The 19,038-nt window shown below is 35.1% G+C and overlaps 1 protein-coding gene across 2 annotated transcripts in view; it reads right to left on the bottom strand.

Moving 5' to 3' along the window:
- Positions 1 to 19,038, bottom strand: part of LOC131362257 (voltage-dependent T-type calcium channel subunit alpha-1I-like) — a 104,760-nt gene that overhangs the window by 74,003 nt on the left and 11,719 nt on the right. For both annotated transcript variants that reach the window (XM_058404164.1, XM_058404163.1), the window contains exon 3: positions 11,992 to 12,089. In XM_058404164.1, coding sequence (XP_058260147.1) covers positions 11,992 to 12,089 — 98 coding nt within the window. The remainder of the gene's footprint in view (positions 1 to 11,991; positions 12,090 to 19,038) is intronic.

Here is a 19,038-nt window from a genome sequence, read left to right on the forward strand (position 1 = left end):
ACTATCAGAAAGCTAATTTATTTTTTCAGTGACAGCATTTTCTCACCAGACTACATTTGCCAGATTTTTTCGACACTTGATCTCAACTAACATAAATAAATAAATAAACTAGACTTGTACATTTCCTGAAGAAAATGTGAGTTAAAAAATGTGAGTGTGTTAAAACTTGTCAGTATGCCAATACTTTTGGAGGTGAGTGGACAGATAGAGTGCCAATACTCAAAAGAGACACGTGTACAGAGAGGGTGCCAATATTTTTGGAGGTGAGTGGATACGTGCAAGTTATGTCACTAGAAGTGACATTACACAGTTGTTCTCTCTGTACTGAGCGTTTTGATATGTCACATGTTCATGCTGCAGAAATTTTGTGATTTCACTTAATTTCGGTGTTTCCATGCACGTGGCATCACATGACATCACATGATGTCATCAAAATTCACGTCACAAAGTTAACCTCATCCTCAAAGTTTGATATGTCACATGAATAATAGGAGAAGACGAATAAGATCACAAATAAATAAATAAAAGGATTTCATTTTTTCTTTGTCTGTAGAAAATCTATTGTTGAATTGAACCATGTCTTGTTTCCCACAGGGTACCAGTTGCCCACATTACATTGCATATACATCTCCTTGTCATCTGTTACCATGGAAACGAACTACAAACTTTGAACACAAATGTGACACATTATTGTCAACCTGTTAATAGATATAAAGACACATAGCATTAATTAATACATAAATGATAATAGTGTTAAATATTAATCCAAATGCCCTGCATGAGGTCCTGGAAAGTTGGCTAATTAGAGACTAATAATTTATTTAAAAAAAAATATAATGTAAAAAATATTGAAGAGTAGCATGGCTTGTATTGTGCTTATGTCGCTTGGTCTATCACTTTGCCTATATTTCCACATTTGTAAGTCACTTTGCATAAAAGTGTTTGCCAAATGATTAAATAAATAATAAATGAATAAATGTGATTTTAATTAATAAATTCATTTAATAATATGGATTTCTTTGCCACTATGCATCTTCTACCCTGATGTGACATCTAACCTAGAAAATCCACTACGCAAAATCAAATCAGCCAAGATATGATTAAGTCTGAACCTGATTCAACTTTGTCTGGTGCGTATGTTTGTCTGTGAGGATGAAGATCAGCAGGTGCTTTCCAGATCCCATCAGATCAGAGAGCCAAAGCCAGCCTTAATGCCCATAATTCCCATAATGGCTTAATGGCACTTATTCGCAGCTGTTTAAAGCAGAGTGGTCAGCCATGTTTATCCTAATGGCACACAGAGCACATGCCAGAGGCAGAGAGTTAATGGCATAGACCAGGAAAAAAAAAAAAAAAAACTGGCTTCACATAGACAGACAAAACATTTAAATGTGCCCTCTCGGTCAACCAGAGTAAATCACCAATCTGTAAATAAAGCAGAGTCTATTTTTATGGAAATATTTCAGTCTAGCGAAGCCGATTCTATAGTCAACTGCATATTGTGTAAGCCATTTGGATGAAGTGTAGAGGTCTATCGCATCCCATAGGAAATCCACAATCAGTCATTCTATATAACATTTAAATAGAAATTTTTGTACTGTGGCATATAGAATTCCAGTGCTGTGATGTTAAACACGGCGGAACAATCTCCCAGATTCCACTGTAGACATCCTCCATCGAAAAAAAAGTGGCTCACTGAGCAATCAGGAGAGCTTTGTTGATGGATATGAGCTGCCATGCTGTGAAAGCTCAGTTCCAGAATCTACTATTTCATCTGAGCTGCCAGAACCTCCTTTTATGTTGTTGTGGTTGTTGTTCTTTCAGCTACTCCCTGTTTGGGGTCGCCACAGAGGTTCATTTGGTCCACATTTTCCGATTTGGGACAGGTTTTACGCCGGATGCCCTTCCTGACACAAACCTCCCATTTAATCTGGGCTTGGGACTGGCACTGAGATTGAACTCTTCAGTGGCTGGGCTAGCGCCCTGCCCAGGAATCAATCCCGGTCCCCAGCAATGAGAGTATGGGATCCTGCCACTGGACCACCAGGAAGCCAGAACCTCCTTTTATGAACATTTAAATCGCATAAAATGCACAGAATTATAATTTTTGGACATATGTATTTCTTTTTATTACTACAAGAAAATCCTAAACAGCACTCAAGCTGGAAATGTACCTTATATCCTGTGAATAGCTGTTAATCGAAACGCTGTTTGATGTGTCATTTGCTGTTGTTCAAATACACGTTTGACTAATCAGTTCCTCTGGGATTTTGTGGTCACAGAAATAAACACAAAATCAAGTAACCTCCATGATATTCCATGAAGGAGTCTTTCCCATAATTTCCCCAAATTACAGCAGATTTTCATTCATCACAACATGCATTCAACTGAAACCAAACATTTTTGATTCCCGTGTATCAAACATGAGTATCCATGCGCATGAGTATCGTAAAAGTAATTATATATGTCTTCAGTGGTAGGGATTTAAAAGAAGAATCATGTGCCTGAAATTTCACTAATTAAAAAAAAAAATCCACATTATATAAAAAATAAATTAATAAAAATAAATTAATTAATTAATGAAAATAAAATTGAAAAAGAAAAATTGTAAAAAAAAAAAAAAAAGAAAAAGAAAAGAAAAGAAAAGAAAAATTGCTGCAGCAAAATGAGGCATTTCTGGCTGCAACAATCACAAAATACCTGATCATCTATACCCAAATGCATACATTTAGTCAATATAGTATATATTATCATCTTTCGTACATCACTGCAGGTCAGAGCAGGTTGTCAAAAAAAAAAGATATAATACTGTCAAATTAATGCTTTATAAAGAGTTTTAGTGCTGTAATTACCAACCCAATCAGCTCCTTTTATTCGCTGGCTGTCCTCCATGCAACACACTTCTCACTCAGTTCAAATAACAACAAATAGCAGCTCACTTATCACGGCAAGTCTCTCTGCAAGCTCTTTGCTGACCTTGAAAATAGAAGCTGAACAATAATCCAAAAATGTTGGCTTAAGACCGAACAAATTAGTAATATATTGGAATATGTTGGTCTTGTAGTTTCTGTACAATGTGAAAAAATTCCTTTTACAGTACAGTAATTTGAAGAGAACAACTCTTACAGGGCAACTACAGGACTGGGGAACAGTAATCCCTAAAGGGTGATAACTAATCTTTTGTGGACTTTTCTTGTTTGAGGGAAAAGTGGATTTAAAGAGAAATATTTGAAGTCCTTATACAGTTTGTTCTATAGGAGGCTTATCTTTCCAGTAGAGAGAGAGAGAGAGAGAGAGAGAGATAGCTGATGGAATTAAAAAATCTGTTCTTTTTCTGACATGAAAGAACCCACATAGAGACTACAGCACAAAGTTCAATGTCAGTAAGACACGGATAAAAGAAAATGCTAAATGAGATAGACACTCAATATATATATATATATATACACTATATTGCCAAAAGTATTCGCTCACCTGCCTTGACTCGCATATGAACTTAAGTGACATCCCATTCCTAATCCATAGGGTTCAATATGACGTCGGTCCACCCTATAACAGCTTCAACTCTTCTGGGAAGGCTGTCCACAAGGTTTAGGAGTGTGTTTATGGGAATTTTTGACCATTCTTCCAGAAGCGCATTTGTGAGGTCGCACACTGATGTTGGACGAGAAGGCCTGACTCTCAGTCTCCGCTCTAATTCATCACAAAGGTGTTCTATCGGGTTGAGGTCAGGACTCTGTGCAGGCCAGTCAAGTTCATCCACACCAGACTCTGTCATCCATGTCTTTATGGACCTTGCTTTGGTCACTGGTGCACAGTCATGTTGGAAGAGGAAGGGGCCAGCTCCAAACTGTTCCCACAAAGTTGGGAGCATGGAATTGTCCAAAATGTCTTGGTATGCTGAAGCATTCAGAGTTCCTTTCACTGGAACTAAGGGCCCAAGCCCAGCTCCTGAAAAACAACCCCACACCATAATCCCCCCTCCACCAAACTTTACACTTGGCACAATGCAGTCAGACAAGAACCGTTCTCCTGGCAACCGCCAAACCCAGACTCGTCCATCAGATTGCCAGATGGAGAAGCGCGATTCGTCACTCCAGAGAACGCGTCTCCACTGCTCTAGAGTCCAGTGGCGGCGTGCTTTACACCACTGTATCCGACGCTTTGCATTGCACTTGGTCATGTATGGCTTGGATGCAGCTGCTCGGCCATGGAAACCCATTCCATGAAGCTCTCTGCGCACTGTTCTTGAGCTAATCTGAAGGCCACATGAAGTTTGGAGGTCTGTAGCGATTGACTCTGCAGAAAGTTGGTGACCTCTTCGCACTATGCGCCTCAGCATCCGCTGACCCCGCTCCGTCAGTTTACGTGGCCTACCACTTCGTGGCTGAGTTGCTGTCGTTCCCAAACACTTCCATGTTCTTATAATACAGCTGACAGTTGACTGTGGAATATTTAGGAGCGAGGAAATTTCACGACTGGATTTGTTGCACAGGTGGCATCCTATCACAGTTCCACGCTGGAATTCACTGAGCTCCTGAGAGCGACCCATTCTTTCACAAATGTTTGTAAAAACAGTCTGCATGCCTAGGTGCTTGATTTTATACACCTGTGGCCATGGAAGTGATTGGAACACCTGATTCTGATTATTTGGATGGGTGAGCGAATACTTTTGGCAATATAGTGTATATATATATATATATATATATATATATATATATATATATATATATATATATATATATATATATATATAAAATTCAATTAAATATAAGCATGTTGTGTGCCAATCAAATGAAAGAAGGAGAGATATGTTTTGCAGCTAAGATTTTGTGCAAAAGAATACTCCACATTGTGAAACAAAAGAAAAAGATCAGTGAATTTACTTAATTTAAATTGTTCCACATGACTGAATTGAGTACCATTAACACAATTCGTTTCCGACATATAACATGATTTGATTATGTATTTTCAAAGCCTTTGGGTATTCAGATATGATACGTTAAATGTGTTTAATTAATAAAGGATCTTCATTACAGCACATGGTATTCTAACAAATAGTTATTTTTAAGGGATTATTAATGAATTAAGGCGGAAAACAAACAAACAAAGGATTTGTGAGAAATAGTAGTGATAGACATCTGCACTCTTGGTCCTCTCTAATGATTTACTCACTAGGTCATTGTTCTGAGAGCTTTGAGTTTGTGCTAAAAATGACACTCCTTTTTTAGTCGTCAGTCTCCTGGCTCCACTGTCCGTGCCAATCCGTGAGCAGAAGAATATGTTTCTCAGCCCGGAATGGCTGCTGTCAGAGAATTGGCTTTAATTAAATAGCCGATTGCTTTTTTTTTTTTAATAAGCATCTAAATAAAGCAGGGGGAATTACAGCAGCTGGGCTCTGTACCAGCCTCAGACTTTGCAGTGCAATAAAGCATTACAGGTCAGCACACTGCTGTCTCACTAATCAAAGTTTGCTTTGAAAAGTTTTAGGGCAGGATTGCAGCCAACCTTCTATGGATCACTATTAATAGGAAAAGCTGGGACTGTGGCAAATTTGTTTAGTGTTAATGACCAGAATGTTGGCGAGGGACAATGTGGTTTTGCTGGATTTTAATCTGTGCTTTGTGTTGCAGCCCTAATAGCCATATTATCCCAGAAGCCTTGTGTTTACTTCCTCTGTTTTTCCTCCCTTTCTGCTCTAGTTCTCATGCCCATGCTCTGAATCACTAGAACATCATTTCCACTATTTTTTTCCTTCACATACATCACGTTTCTATTGTAACCCTTACTTCTGTATATAAAATCGAGACGATTATCTGCATTTCAAGAAATGATTACTCTTCTACAGTGTAAATAAACAACACTTAATTCAAATAATAATGAAATGAAATAAACAAATGAATTAAATGGCTCTTCATTTAATGAATCAAATGGAAATGACTCAAGAGTCATACTCACACGAATCTAAACTCCAATATACCGTGAACCATTACCAAATTAATGTTATTAGGATTATTTACACTGTTTGTATAAAAGAGTTAATGATTATTCGCTTGTTTATAAATACATTTTACTCAATTAATTTTATACAGTGTAAAAAAAGGTACTTTTAATTCAATGAATCAAACACAAACAACTCACTTTTCAGGAATCATTCTCAGATAAATTAAACACTAGCATAGATTAGAGCTAAAAATGAGTGTGATAGGAATAATTTATAGGTTATATATATATATATATATATATATATATATATATATATATATATATATATATATATATATATATATATATATATAAAACAAAGTGATTATCTGCATTTTCAGAAATATTACTGACTAACTTAATGACTCATACAGTGTAAATAAATGATTCTTAATACAAAGACTCACTGTTCAAAAATGATAACTAAACACATTCAATAGATAGATAGATAGATAGATAGATAGATAGATAGATAGATAGATAGATAGATAGATAGATAGATAGATGAAAAGCTATTGTAATTTTTCTGTATGTTCATAAATGAATCTTAATTAATGACTCCATAGTTGTTTAAGTAAAATAAATCCAAATCACAAAAATGACTCTTCATTCAATGAATCAAATGTAAATGACTCAGTGTTTCAGAATCTAATGGTTTACTGACTAGGTAATCTAAAAAATGATGGTTATCATTTTTGAACAGTGAGTCGCTTTGTATTAAGAATCATTTATTTACACTGTTTGAGTCATTAAGTTAGACAGTAATACTTCTGAAAACGCAGATCATCACTTTGTCTTTTATATAAACAGTATAAATTATTCCTACTCCTAGGGTTAAAAATACAAATGAACACTGTAGGGATAGAAATGGACACAAAAACATTGAGTTAGTGAAAATATACACATTCTATCACTAAGTACAATACACTGCATTCACTGTATCAATGTTGAACTTAAGTCATGGAGTAAAGTTACGCTTCCAGAGACCTATTAGGGCAAATGCATTTCAGCAAATTGTAACTGTTGTAACTGCAAGAAGCCATTCCATTTGTTTCTTCTCCAGTTCCCTAACCTAGTTTTTTAACTCACTGCTTTCTGAATAATGAGTATGAATTTGCCTTTAGTGATCCAGACAGCTTGTGATCTGATCTGTGCCATCTGCATTCCTGAATAAGCAGTTGCAATCGCATCCACCTGCTTCTGGAGCCTGTGTGTTAAACAAACGCGTGGCTTTCAGCCTCGAGTCTAGTTAGTGTGGGTTTACAGTAGAGAAAAGGAAAGAGTGGCGTGGAGGAAGAGAAGGTGTGTTGTATGTCATCACGATGTCATACCAGCTGGTATGAACTGGCTAGCGGCTAATGCTTCGTGTAGTTCAAAGACATTAAAATAAACTTTCATTTTTTTTTTAGAAGACATCTCTGTCTTCTTTTCCTAATGAATGTTAATAGAATCACATACGGTATAAACACCCTCAAAATATCTCCTTTTTTAATGCTTCATAATATCAAATAAAAAGATATTTGCGTGAAATATCTATGAGTCATCCTCTGAAAAATCACTACATCTAAACATATAACACATCTGAGCATTGCACATTTTACTTCACTTTATGATTCATTATTGCTGCCGTGACCCTGACAGCTCTATATATTGCGAGAGTGTGCTGATGTTTACAATTAAATGAATAACAAAAGCTGTGAATATGACCTTAAATAATGAACTTAGCCATTACACTAATTATGCAGTGCGAATACAACTGAAGTTAAATTGGATAGATGATATGTACATTACACGATGCTTGTATTAATAATGAATGATATTGAAAAGTCATTATATGTCTTGAATTATGTATGAATTCGTACTGTTGTAAAGGATTACAGGTTGATATATAATTTGTTGGTTTATCATCAAGTTCTACAAAGTTCCGATTAAAGCTTTTTGACATTTTTTACTATGTATAGCTATGCGTATTTTGGTATTGTTTGTGATGGTTTGTAGCTACGCAACAACTTATTGACCTCATGCCTTCAACAGTAAAAACTTCCTCTCTTCTTAGTTCTTTGGTTGGTCATTTCTCTCATTTAAAAACAAACAAACAAACTCCCCCTGCCCTACCAACTAAATTGCCAAATGTAATAATTTGGTAGTAAAAATGATCAAATAGTGCAGCACAGTACAACATAGGTGATCAATCTGACTACTAAATGTGCGTTTGTATACAAATTTCCCCACTTGCATTAACGTCAAAGGCAAGGCCGGCTTGTGTTTGCCCTATTAGATTTATTGTTCCATCAATAGCAGTTCATTAGGATTGAATGCGTATAGTGTGAGAGAGAGAATGGAGGCAAGAGAAGACCCAGGCAGAATGAGCTCTAAATCACATCCAGTTTAACTTCCTGAGTATGACATTAATTAAGATGCACGTGATGAGTTAAGAAAAAAGCCTTTAGCTTCGTTATTGAACTGTAATAGCTGGAACATCTAAAAAAAAAAAAATCTCTTTCAATATTCCACTCTCATAGAGAAATCCTGCACTAATTTTATCCCTGAGTAATATCTCATGTGCTGTCTTTCTTCTATTTTCTCTCTCAGTAGCATGAACAATCATATACTTTTTTTTCCCCGCCAAACAACAACAAACTGTGCTAGAATTATTTTTCTAAAGAATTTCTAATACACTTCTGATGAACGTTTTATAAATGGGTCTCATTTTCAGTATCAGTTTCTTTAATAACCTAATAATGATTGTATGCATTGTAGGACAACTATTAATGCCTAATAAAGCTAAAAAAAAGAAGAAATAAAACACGATGGGATGTGAAATATAAACAACAACAGAATGGTATTGTATTACTTATTATTTTATCTACGTGTATATACATGTTAGTATAGTAGGAATTTTATATTTAAATACATGTTACTGTAGTATTTGATTGTATTTAATTGTAGTTATTAATATACAAGTTACTGTAATAAGTTTCAATTTCTAAACGTTACTGTGGTTTTATATGTTTTATAGGAGTTTTATTTTTTTTTTTTTTGTATCTCTATCCTTGATACTAAGTTAGTAGTAGATAGTAGATAGTAGTAAGTTTCTATTTATATACATTTTACTGTAGTAGCACGTTTTTTATCTATTTACATGTTTATCTATTTACTATTTACTATTTACATAATAGTAGTAACAGTAATATGTTTTTTCATTATATACCTGTACATGTTAGTTTAGTAATAAGTGTATATACATGCTAGTGTAGGAGGATTTTATATTTCTGTATGTTTCAATTTGAATACATCTAATTGTACTAATATGTTTTTATTCATATACATTATTGTAGTAATAAGTTTTTTTATTTATTTATTTATATACATGTTACTGTAGTACCAATACTAATAATTTCAGGTAGTAATAAGTTTTATTCATATAATTGTTAGTTTAGTAAAAATCTATCTATCTATCTATCTATCTATCTATCTATCTATCTATCTATCTATCTATCTATCTATCTATCTATCTATCTATCTATCTATCTATCTATCTATCTATCTATCTATCTATTACTGTAGTAATAAGTTTTTATTTATATACCTGTACATGTTAGTTTAGTAGTAAGTTTCTATTTATATACATACTAGTATGAATTTGATATTTATGTATGTTAGTGTAGAAGTTTTTATCCATGTTACTGTATTTATATACATGCTAGTTTAGTGGTAAGATTCTATTTATATACATATTACTGAGCAGCAAGTTTTTTTTTTGTTTTTTTATCTGTATCCATATTACTGTAGTACCAACACTAATAAGTACATGTACTAATACATTTGTATTTATATACATGCTAGTATAGTGGGAATTTTATATTTCCATATTTATGTATATGTTTCCATTTATACATATACATTACTATAGTAATACATTTCTATTTATATACATGTTGCTGTAGTAGTAAGTTTTTATCTATATACATGTTACTGTAGTAATATTTATTATTCTATTTATATAAATGTTAGTTTAGTAGTTTCTATTTATATACATTCTAGTGTGGTGGAAATTTCTGTATCTCTGTATGTTAATGTAGAAGTTTCAATTTATATACATGTAACTGTATTTAAAAAAAATCTATTTATATACATATTACTGTAGTAGAAAGTTTTTGTTTATATACCTGTACATGTTAATTTAGTAGTAAGTTTCTATTTTACTTATTACTGTAGTAGAAAGTTTTTGTTTATATACCTGTACATGTTAATTTAGTAGTAAGTTTCTATTTTACTTACTACTGTAGTAGAAAGTTTTTGTTTATGTACCTGTACATGTTAGTTTAGTAGTAAGTTTCTATTTTACTTATTACTGTAGTAGAAAGTTTTTGTTTATATACCTGCACATGTTAGTTTAGTAGTAAGTTTCTATTTTACTTATTACTGTAGTAGAAAGTTTTTGTTTATATACCTGTACATGTTAATTTAGTAGTAAGTTTCTATTTTACTTATTACTGTAGTAGAAAGTTTTTGTTTATATACCTGCACATGTTAGTTTAGTAGTATGTTTCTATTTATATACTTATTACTGTAGTAGCAAGTTCTTTACACATGTTACGAAATAAACGTATATTTGTATACATCTTAGTGTAGTATTAAGTTTATATCTATGTACATGTTAATGTTAATGTGAATTCCATATTTATATACATCTCAGTGTTGTATTAAGTTTATATCATAACACAAGAAACCTAATATTATTGAACAAAGAGTCAAATTGTTCGAATAAAAGAAAATATAACAGGCACTTAAAACAATTTACATGGTATTTAAATTGTACCCTTGCACCCTACATTTCCCTATTCAACTGATTTGTTTGTTTATTTCTATAATATTTCATTAATCTTTAATATTCTTCAATCTCCAAGTATTTATGGTTGTCTAAAGCTCCCCTGAATCCATTTCGGTACTGTAAACTGTCGTACATTGACACTGATGACAGGATGATCCATAAGTTTCTCAGGTTTATTAACTCCTTATCACCTAAACCCACATTATGTATGATTAAGAGGATTCAGTGGTCTTATCTAATCATCTTTGAGACTTTGAGCAAATTAAGTCAAGGGCAATCATTTCTAACTGAGGAGGCTCTTGGGTGCCATACTCCGAGGTCTCGTTTTGATTAATCTGATCTGTTTTGCAAGTTAAACAGGAAATAGCATTACTTACTGTTTAGTTTGGATGCTTTTATTACTGTACCCTTGAAATCTGACTGGCAAATTGTGCATGCGATTGAGTCATTGAAGTATTATTTCATATAACTGACATTTTTTTTCCCTTTTCATGGAGCAAGAAAGCTACATGTGTTAGTACAAGACTCATACAAAGGACGAGTAACTTAATTTCTTAAATTGCTGTCCATTAATAAAAAATAAAAAAAACCCTCAAACTCAAGGAATTAGTGAATTAATATATTAATGCGGCATTTTTGATGACAAATTTGCTTTGTACTACAATCTTTTTTACAAAATACAAGCCAAGTCTCTGTAATGTCTAACAAGGTTGGAAACACTTTTATTAGTCCACTCGTCCATGAAGAACATTTTAAGCTGCTTTATTATCTTTTGTGGGCCTCTGAGTTGAAATGGTCTTTGCAAAAACACATTTTTGTGTGTGTGTTTGTGTGTGTGTGTGTGTGTGTGTGTGTGTTAAACCATTCGGATATGTAGAATTGGGAATATTTTTTTGGCTCATCATCTTGTTGAAGGCGTTATATATAGCCAAGCTTTAACTCCTTGGCAAAAGCAAACAGATTTTGTGCTGAACTCTCATGGTTCGTAGTAGAACTCATGAACTACCCAAGCAACAAAACAAAACGATCTTACAACAGGGTCTATTGACAAAAATAAACATGGTCTGAGAAAATGAGCACAGGAGCAGTTTCGGACGTGTTTTCTCCACCATCAGAACAAAACTAAAGCCGTAATAAATATATGGCATGTTGGAACATATTGGAGAACTTACTTGGGACTCTGTTGATGGCTTTCAGTGGTCGTAGAACCCTGACTGTCCTGATGGCTGTAAAATTGATGTTCTGAAGGTCCAGAGAGTATTCCACAACCCTGAAAAGAAAAACAGTTTCATGATACATGTGCTCAATAACAATGCAAAATATATAGGTTTCCTCAGGGCTCTATAAAAACTCAAACACATATCAAGAGCATAAACAACTCCAGTTTGGAGCATGGATTAGCAGTGAAAATGTACTGTATATACACTCTCTATTCTATTTAATATAAACACCTAAATATTTATGCAAATATCTAATCAGCCAATCAGGGATCAGCAACACAACATGTCCCCTGGGGAAGTGGTAGTTCAGTGGTTATAGCATTGGACTACTGATCAGAAGATTCAAGCTCAGGTCCACCTATTTTCCACTGCCGGGCCCTTGAGCAAGGTTCTTAAACCTCAGCTGCTCACATTGTATAAATGTAAGTTGCTCTGGATTAGGGAATCTTCCAAATGGTGTAAATATAAAGCAGGTCACATGCTTCAGTTTATGTTTACAACAGAAAAGAAAAAATCAGTCACTGTGATCTCAGTTACTTTCACTGGGTCTGAGTCTTGCTGGGAAGTTCATAGTTACAAGTTGGAAAGTTGTTTTAGTCGAACCAAGATGGAGGCGCTTCCATCTCTTAATTAGTACAAAAAAAAATTCTGCAACACATACAAACAAATGCGCATTAAATTCAAATTCTAATTTATTTGTCACATCCACAATCATACACAGCATATGTTTTATGTCTGTCCTTATTATAGAGTCAATTAACACTAATGTAAAAGTATAAAAATAAGATAAAAAAAAGTTCCATAAAACAGAACATATACAGTAGGGAAAATATGTTGGAAAATTGCAAGAGGAGAATAAATCTAAAAACAAAAAAAGCAGTATCTGAATACAGTGGTTACAGTGATAAGATCTGTATAGGGTACGGTGATGTGGTACGAATGGAATGATGAACATGAATATTGATGTTGTATTAGGTACATTAAGTGTGTTTTGCTTTTAATGAATTTAGGAATCACTGTAAATTTTACTGGTACATATATCGTAATCAAACCATTTCTCTCCTATAGGTGCTTTACAGAGTTGTTTGTATTGTCAATAATTTGCTGTATGTATCAACAATTGAAAATAACTGAAATCAGCTTCTGAGAAGAGAAAACGTGTTTTCTTCTAGAAAATCTAGAATTTCCTGCTCGTAAAGCCGACTTTGTGGCACGATTCACGTGCTTTTAACTCATATGCAAAGGTATGAGCAAAGAAAAGTGACATATGGAATTCTTTTATGTGAAAGTACAGCCGCGAGTCCAGAAGAAGTCCAAGGTGCTGACTCGAGTGTGAAAACTCGACTCGAGTGTTTTGAATATCATATAACCTGCCGCGTATTTTCTAACATGATAGTGGTATGTTTGTGCCAAGTGTGCAGCAAAAAGAAGCACACGCAAAATCTTCACTAAAAACATCATTTGTCATGCGGTTAATATTGCATGACGTGCCATATATCCACACAGCACATCGTGTACTGTACGATCTACTTTCCCAGCATTCCTTTGAAGACAGCATAATGCATCTTTAATCTAGAACCCGCTTCATTTTCACCTCTAGCAGTGCACCAAATATAGCATCCTGTGGAAAAAAAAAAGGAGCACATAGGAAACTAATAACTCAAAGCCAGAGGATTTGGAGAAAGGTGCTTGACTCTGCTAGTTCAGGTGCAACACGAGCCTCAGTGGAATTGCTATCCATTTGAACCATAACAAGGTACATTTCATAGCAATTCCACATATACTCTAGTAATCATTAGGGACTGGGGTTCCAGTAGGAGTGTATGTGTGTGTGTGAGTGTATCCGGCAGGTAAATTCAGTCAGACAGGTGAGTCTGCTGCCCCAGACCTGCTGCAGGCCTTCTGAGATTGCGTTCACACTGTGCCATTCAAAACCACCAAGAGAGCCACTGTCCATTCCAATCTGTGTGTGCTCCTTGACACTGCATTTATATAACTAGGTGCTGGCAAACACACAGCGCTAGACTGCTGTTTCTCCTCCGAATGGTGGCATAAATATTTGATTTGATGCTCAGGCCTGACTTTGAACTGCTGGAGGTTTTCAGGAACTCACAGCGGAGAGAAGACTGCTGCTGACTTTCTTCTATGCCTTCGCTCACTCTGGGTATGAGCAGTGCAGTGCTTCTGGAGGTTGGGGGAGAAAAGAGAAACACTGAAGATGAGTCTACCACCATGCTGACAGATGCTTCGCGAGCTGTGGCTTGTGACTTTCGCTAATCAGGCAATTACTGCAGCTTTGTAGCACACTAGGTGTAAATATTTAAAAGAAAAGCTCCTAAGCAGCAATGGTCATTTGTGTTTAATAGCGTGTTACATTTTTCTGTTTTTCATAAAGATTTGCAACAAGCCTTTTGCTGAGTTTGACCCAGGTTACAGTTAAGGAAAGTGTCTATTTGGGATGTATAAAAAGGATACAAACAAATGTATGTGTGAATTGATTATTCATATTTCAAAAAATGTTGTACAGCTCAATTTTTCTTAGTATAGTTTGGCCTGGAAAACACAATTTACACCAAATTTTACAAAAACGTTTTAAGACTAAGCCCCAGTTTTAATCAGACTACTAAACATAGACTTCCAATTTATTATTATTATTATTATTATTATTATTATTGTTCTTATTATTATTATTATTATTATTATTATTATTATTATTATTATTATTATTATTTTCAATATTATTTTACAAATTTTTCTTCATTAGTTAATTCATATGAAAATGTATAAAGATGACAGAGGTAGCACCTGGTGATTATAACTGAAATGAAACAAGTGCAATTAATATTCACATTTCCATGAGATCAGATTCAGGAAATGCTTTCAGCTATGGGATATTTTAATAGTTCTGCTTGATATTCTTTTGTTCTTTTGAAAAGGAAATGAGATCACAACGCCGCTCGGCAAACTCAAAGCTCAAAGTTTGCAGCTGTGTTGAATCGTTCCCTCAGGCTTTTCCGTTGTGTCCCTCTAACAAACTGCGTTTTGCTAATAAAGTATTGAAATGGATGGAATGAAAGGGATTCCAAAATGGAAATTATGATGGTTGTGAAGTTGAGTATGTTTGAGCAAAATTACTGAAACACAGTGCTGGGGAAACACTAGCAGGGTGTTAGCAAGGTCCTTGCTCCTCTTAAAATTCATCAGTATATCTTACTGTATTATTTGGAGTTAATTAATATCATATTAATAAGTAGATTATTATTGACCTGTGGCATGAAGTTCAACCGCACCTATTCATGCAACATACAATATCGCATTATGTGCAATATGTTCTTAGTTCCATTGCACTAAAAACATCCTTTTTTTTGTATTTTTGTATACTTTTTTTACATATAAAATATCGTACTCTGCAGCAGTCTCTGGCAAAAGCATTTCCTTCGGGATTTATAAAGTTCTATCTTATCAAGATAGATATACCTTATAAGAAAAAGTACACAGAATGGTATAAAGTGAAGACTGGGGCTAGGCCAGAGAGTAGATTTATTCAGTGATGGTCATGTGAGGTGATTCCAAAGGGAAAGATTTTCTGCTTTCTGCTCACTATCATCCATTTTCACAACCTGAAATCTATTTGGAGACAAAACTAAAAGCCAAAAAGATTAATCAGACACTGTCTAATCAATGTATAGCGGGGATGTCCAATCTTATCCGGAAAGGGCCGGTGTGGGTGCAGGTTTTCATTCCAACCAATCAGAAGCCACACCTGAGTCTATTAAAATCCATGGTTGACTGGTTAAAGAGGTGGAATCGGGTGGGACTCCTGCTTGATTGGGATAAAAACCAGCACCAACACTGATCCTTTACATATGAGATTAAACACTCCAATATAAAGACAACAGAATTGTACGTTTTGGTCCAAAAAAATGATGTTACCATTTTTCTGTTTACTGCATTTGGTATTCAGAGGAAAAACCAGTAAATCATTACAGGCTGGAACATTCTGGGAAAGTGGCACTGACAGACAGCAATTCCAGACCTGAGGGATGTGCACCCCGAGATCAAATCCCAGAGTTGGCAGGGGTTGTTGGGAGCGAGCCTGCAGCAGGAGAGATACCAGTGCCACTGCCCTTGAGCAAAGTTCTTAATCCGTAACTGCTACAGAGATAACCGCATGCTCTTTCGCCAACTTCATTTCTTGCGTGAGGACGGGAGGTGGAATAAGCAATGAGTTAAAAAAAAAAAAAAATGCAGCAATATTGTAAGTATTAAATGCTTAGTGTTCTTTTATTTGCATTGTGAGCAGATTGTATACACAGACATTTGTTGCACTAACTTCAAACCCAGATGACTAATTGCATACTTAAAAACATGTTGTAAACCTGGGTGCATGGAGTGAAGTTAAATGTAAATTCATTAGATTTAGAGGTCATTAGATTGCAAGATGACACAGATGGTCATTAAAAAAAAAAAGCTGTTTATCATTAGGTTGATAAATTCACCATAAGAAATGGTAAGTTGCGTGGGTGGTCTGTTCTATTTTTAGCCCAAGCTTGGTGGCATGACTTCCTGTGAGGACCCCTGACATGAATTGCTTGGCTTGGGTCAGTTCTTTGTAATCAGCCATGCAGCTTACATACGCTTCATATTGGCAATTCGGGTGGCTGGAACGGATTATCTGCATTTACATTATTTCTTATGGGAAAATTCGTTTCGCAATACACATTTTCACCTTAAGAACTCGCCTCCAGAACAAATCAAATTCATATGCAGAGGTTCCTCTGTATAGATAAATCCATTTCTTCTCCAACAGGAAACACTAAGGACGCTATGGAAATCTGGAGGAAACCGAAAAACATGGAGGAATCGAAGCAGGAATCGAACCCCTTACCCTGGAGGTGTGAAGTAAAATGACACAAAAATCGATGTAGTGCTAAGAAAGTGTTCTCATCACAGAAATGTTCTTTCATTATCACTTGAGGTCGAAGTCAGTTAAACGAAAATTGGAGTAATCTCCAAACTACCTTAAGGCACAATGTGTGCGAGTGTGTACAGAGAACACGCAATCACCTGCGCACACGGTGGCAATAAAAATCAATACCAATCAAATTAGCTCCAAAGCACACAAAACATTCACAATAAGACACCAGATTCAAACAAACACTCGAAACAATTACGGCACTCAACCACAAAGTAACACAGGAATAATGAACGTCCAATTAGAAACAAACAGGAGTGCTGTAAGAAGCATTGCTGCTCAAATCCATTACCTGCACATCTGCGAAAGCAATTAATATTAATACAGCGTTTTAAACAGAGACCTCTAGAAAAGTTTCAATGTCAAAAAAAAGAGCGAAGAAAATAGTTCCTTATTAGCTAATTGCACTGCTCATCCTTGAGGTGAGTCACAAAAACATCCAGATGTATAATTAGATATGTAGATTTTTTTTTCCTTGTTCCTTCACCTTCCACAAGGCATGTGTTTTGTTTCTTTTCTTTTTTTTTTACTATTATTTATTCATTTAACTTAATAAGTGTTTTATACTAGTCATGGTTGTGGCACTTATCCTCAGAAAACACAGCCCAGGGCAAGTCAGTACTGCTGTATTTTTCATGATTTATATGTTTTATTTTCATTGTGTGCATTTACTTATTCATTTTTAATTATATTATTGTATTGTATTAAAAAAAAAAAGCTTTTATTGTTCTAAAACATTTCAAAAACGTCTTTAAATTAACCCTAGCATGTAAACCATGTATATTCAATTCACAGCTGATCTTCTGCTTTGTCCACATCACCAGAATAAATGCTTCAGACGCTGTCTTCCAGATCCCCCGAATCCCATCAGTGCACATTTTCAAAAGATTTGCGACTACACGCCACGTGCACGTTAACAGATACCAGAAGCCACGTTTCATCATTTGTTTGAAGGGGTGAGACAATCTTTCTGTTTATTTTTTTTTCACCAAGCATATTTGGTTGTATGCATAAACACATGCACCCACCGACATGAAGCCTGATATCAATTAAATTCATCCATCTGTTCCAGTCCTCACGCTTTAAGTGCGCGTGTTGCCAGCTCACGCAGCACGGCTCTAAAACCTGCCAGCAGAAAACACTGCTCGAGAGGAGCTTCTTACAGACGTATACAACATCATCCACCCACTCAGACACGCCGACGCAGGTGGGGACGCATATGCATACACACACACACACACACACACACACACACACACGGTTTGTATCTGCTCTCTCACGTGTCTTCCGCTAAATTTAAGATCGGCTCGCTGACGTACAGTACACGCCTGTGTGAGGAATATTTCAAGCTTGTGTCAGTCACCTGAAGTGTAAAGCAATGACACAAAATAGTCTCAAAGCGTTCCTCCATCCTGCTCTTTCTCTTTACCTCACCATCTGGATTTAAAAAAGTAATAAATAACCCTGCTAATTCCTAAATAATTAAAGTTTGTCTCGAACACTAGCTATTGAACATGAACAACTTGGCATAAATGTCTACATATTTAACAAAATATACCAATTATTAAGCAGGATTATCAAACTGCATATAGCTAGCTATCTAATGTTAATGGAAACTAAGGCGCTAGCCTTCCGGTTTTTATCAGTATTCATGGACAAAGTTTGGAAATTAAATCTCTATTAATTATCCCTAATCCCTGTCATGATTTCTATAATAAATAGCTAGAACAGTGAGCTAAGCTAGATAACCATAACTTGATCTAGCTGATGAGTTAAAGCTAAACCGACAGCATTAGCAAACTAGCTCACATTTGCTTCAGCTAGCTGTTTATACCTTAATTCCTCAAACAAACAGCTTGCTAAACCTTTCTTAGTAAAGAAGAATGTTCGACTTTGCACTCTTGATTATCTAAATATTAGCTCCAACTTTTCTTCAGATTAACATCGTGTTCTTGCATTATAAATACTACTCTTTGACTGTGCTTAGCCTGATAGTAGCATAGCTCCCATTTCAGCCAGCTAGC

Source organism: Hemibagrus wyckioides, linkage group LG11 (assembly GCF_019097595.1).
Source record: "Hemibagrus wyckioides isolate EC202008001 linkage group LG11, SWU_Hwy_1.0, whole genome shotgun sequence".
Lineage (NCBI taxonomy): Eukaryota > Metazoa > Chordata > Actinopteri > Siluriformes > Bagridae > Hemibagrus > Hemibagrus wyckioides.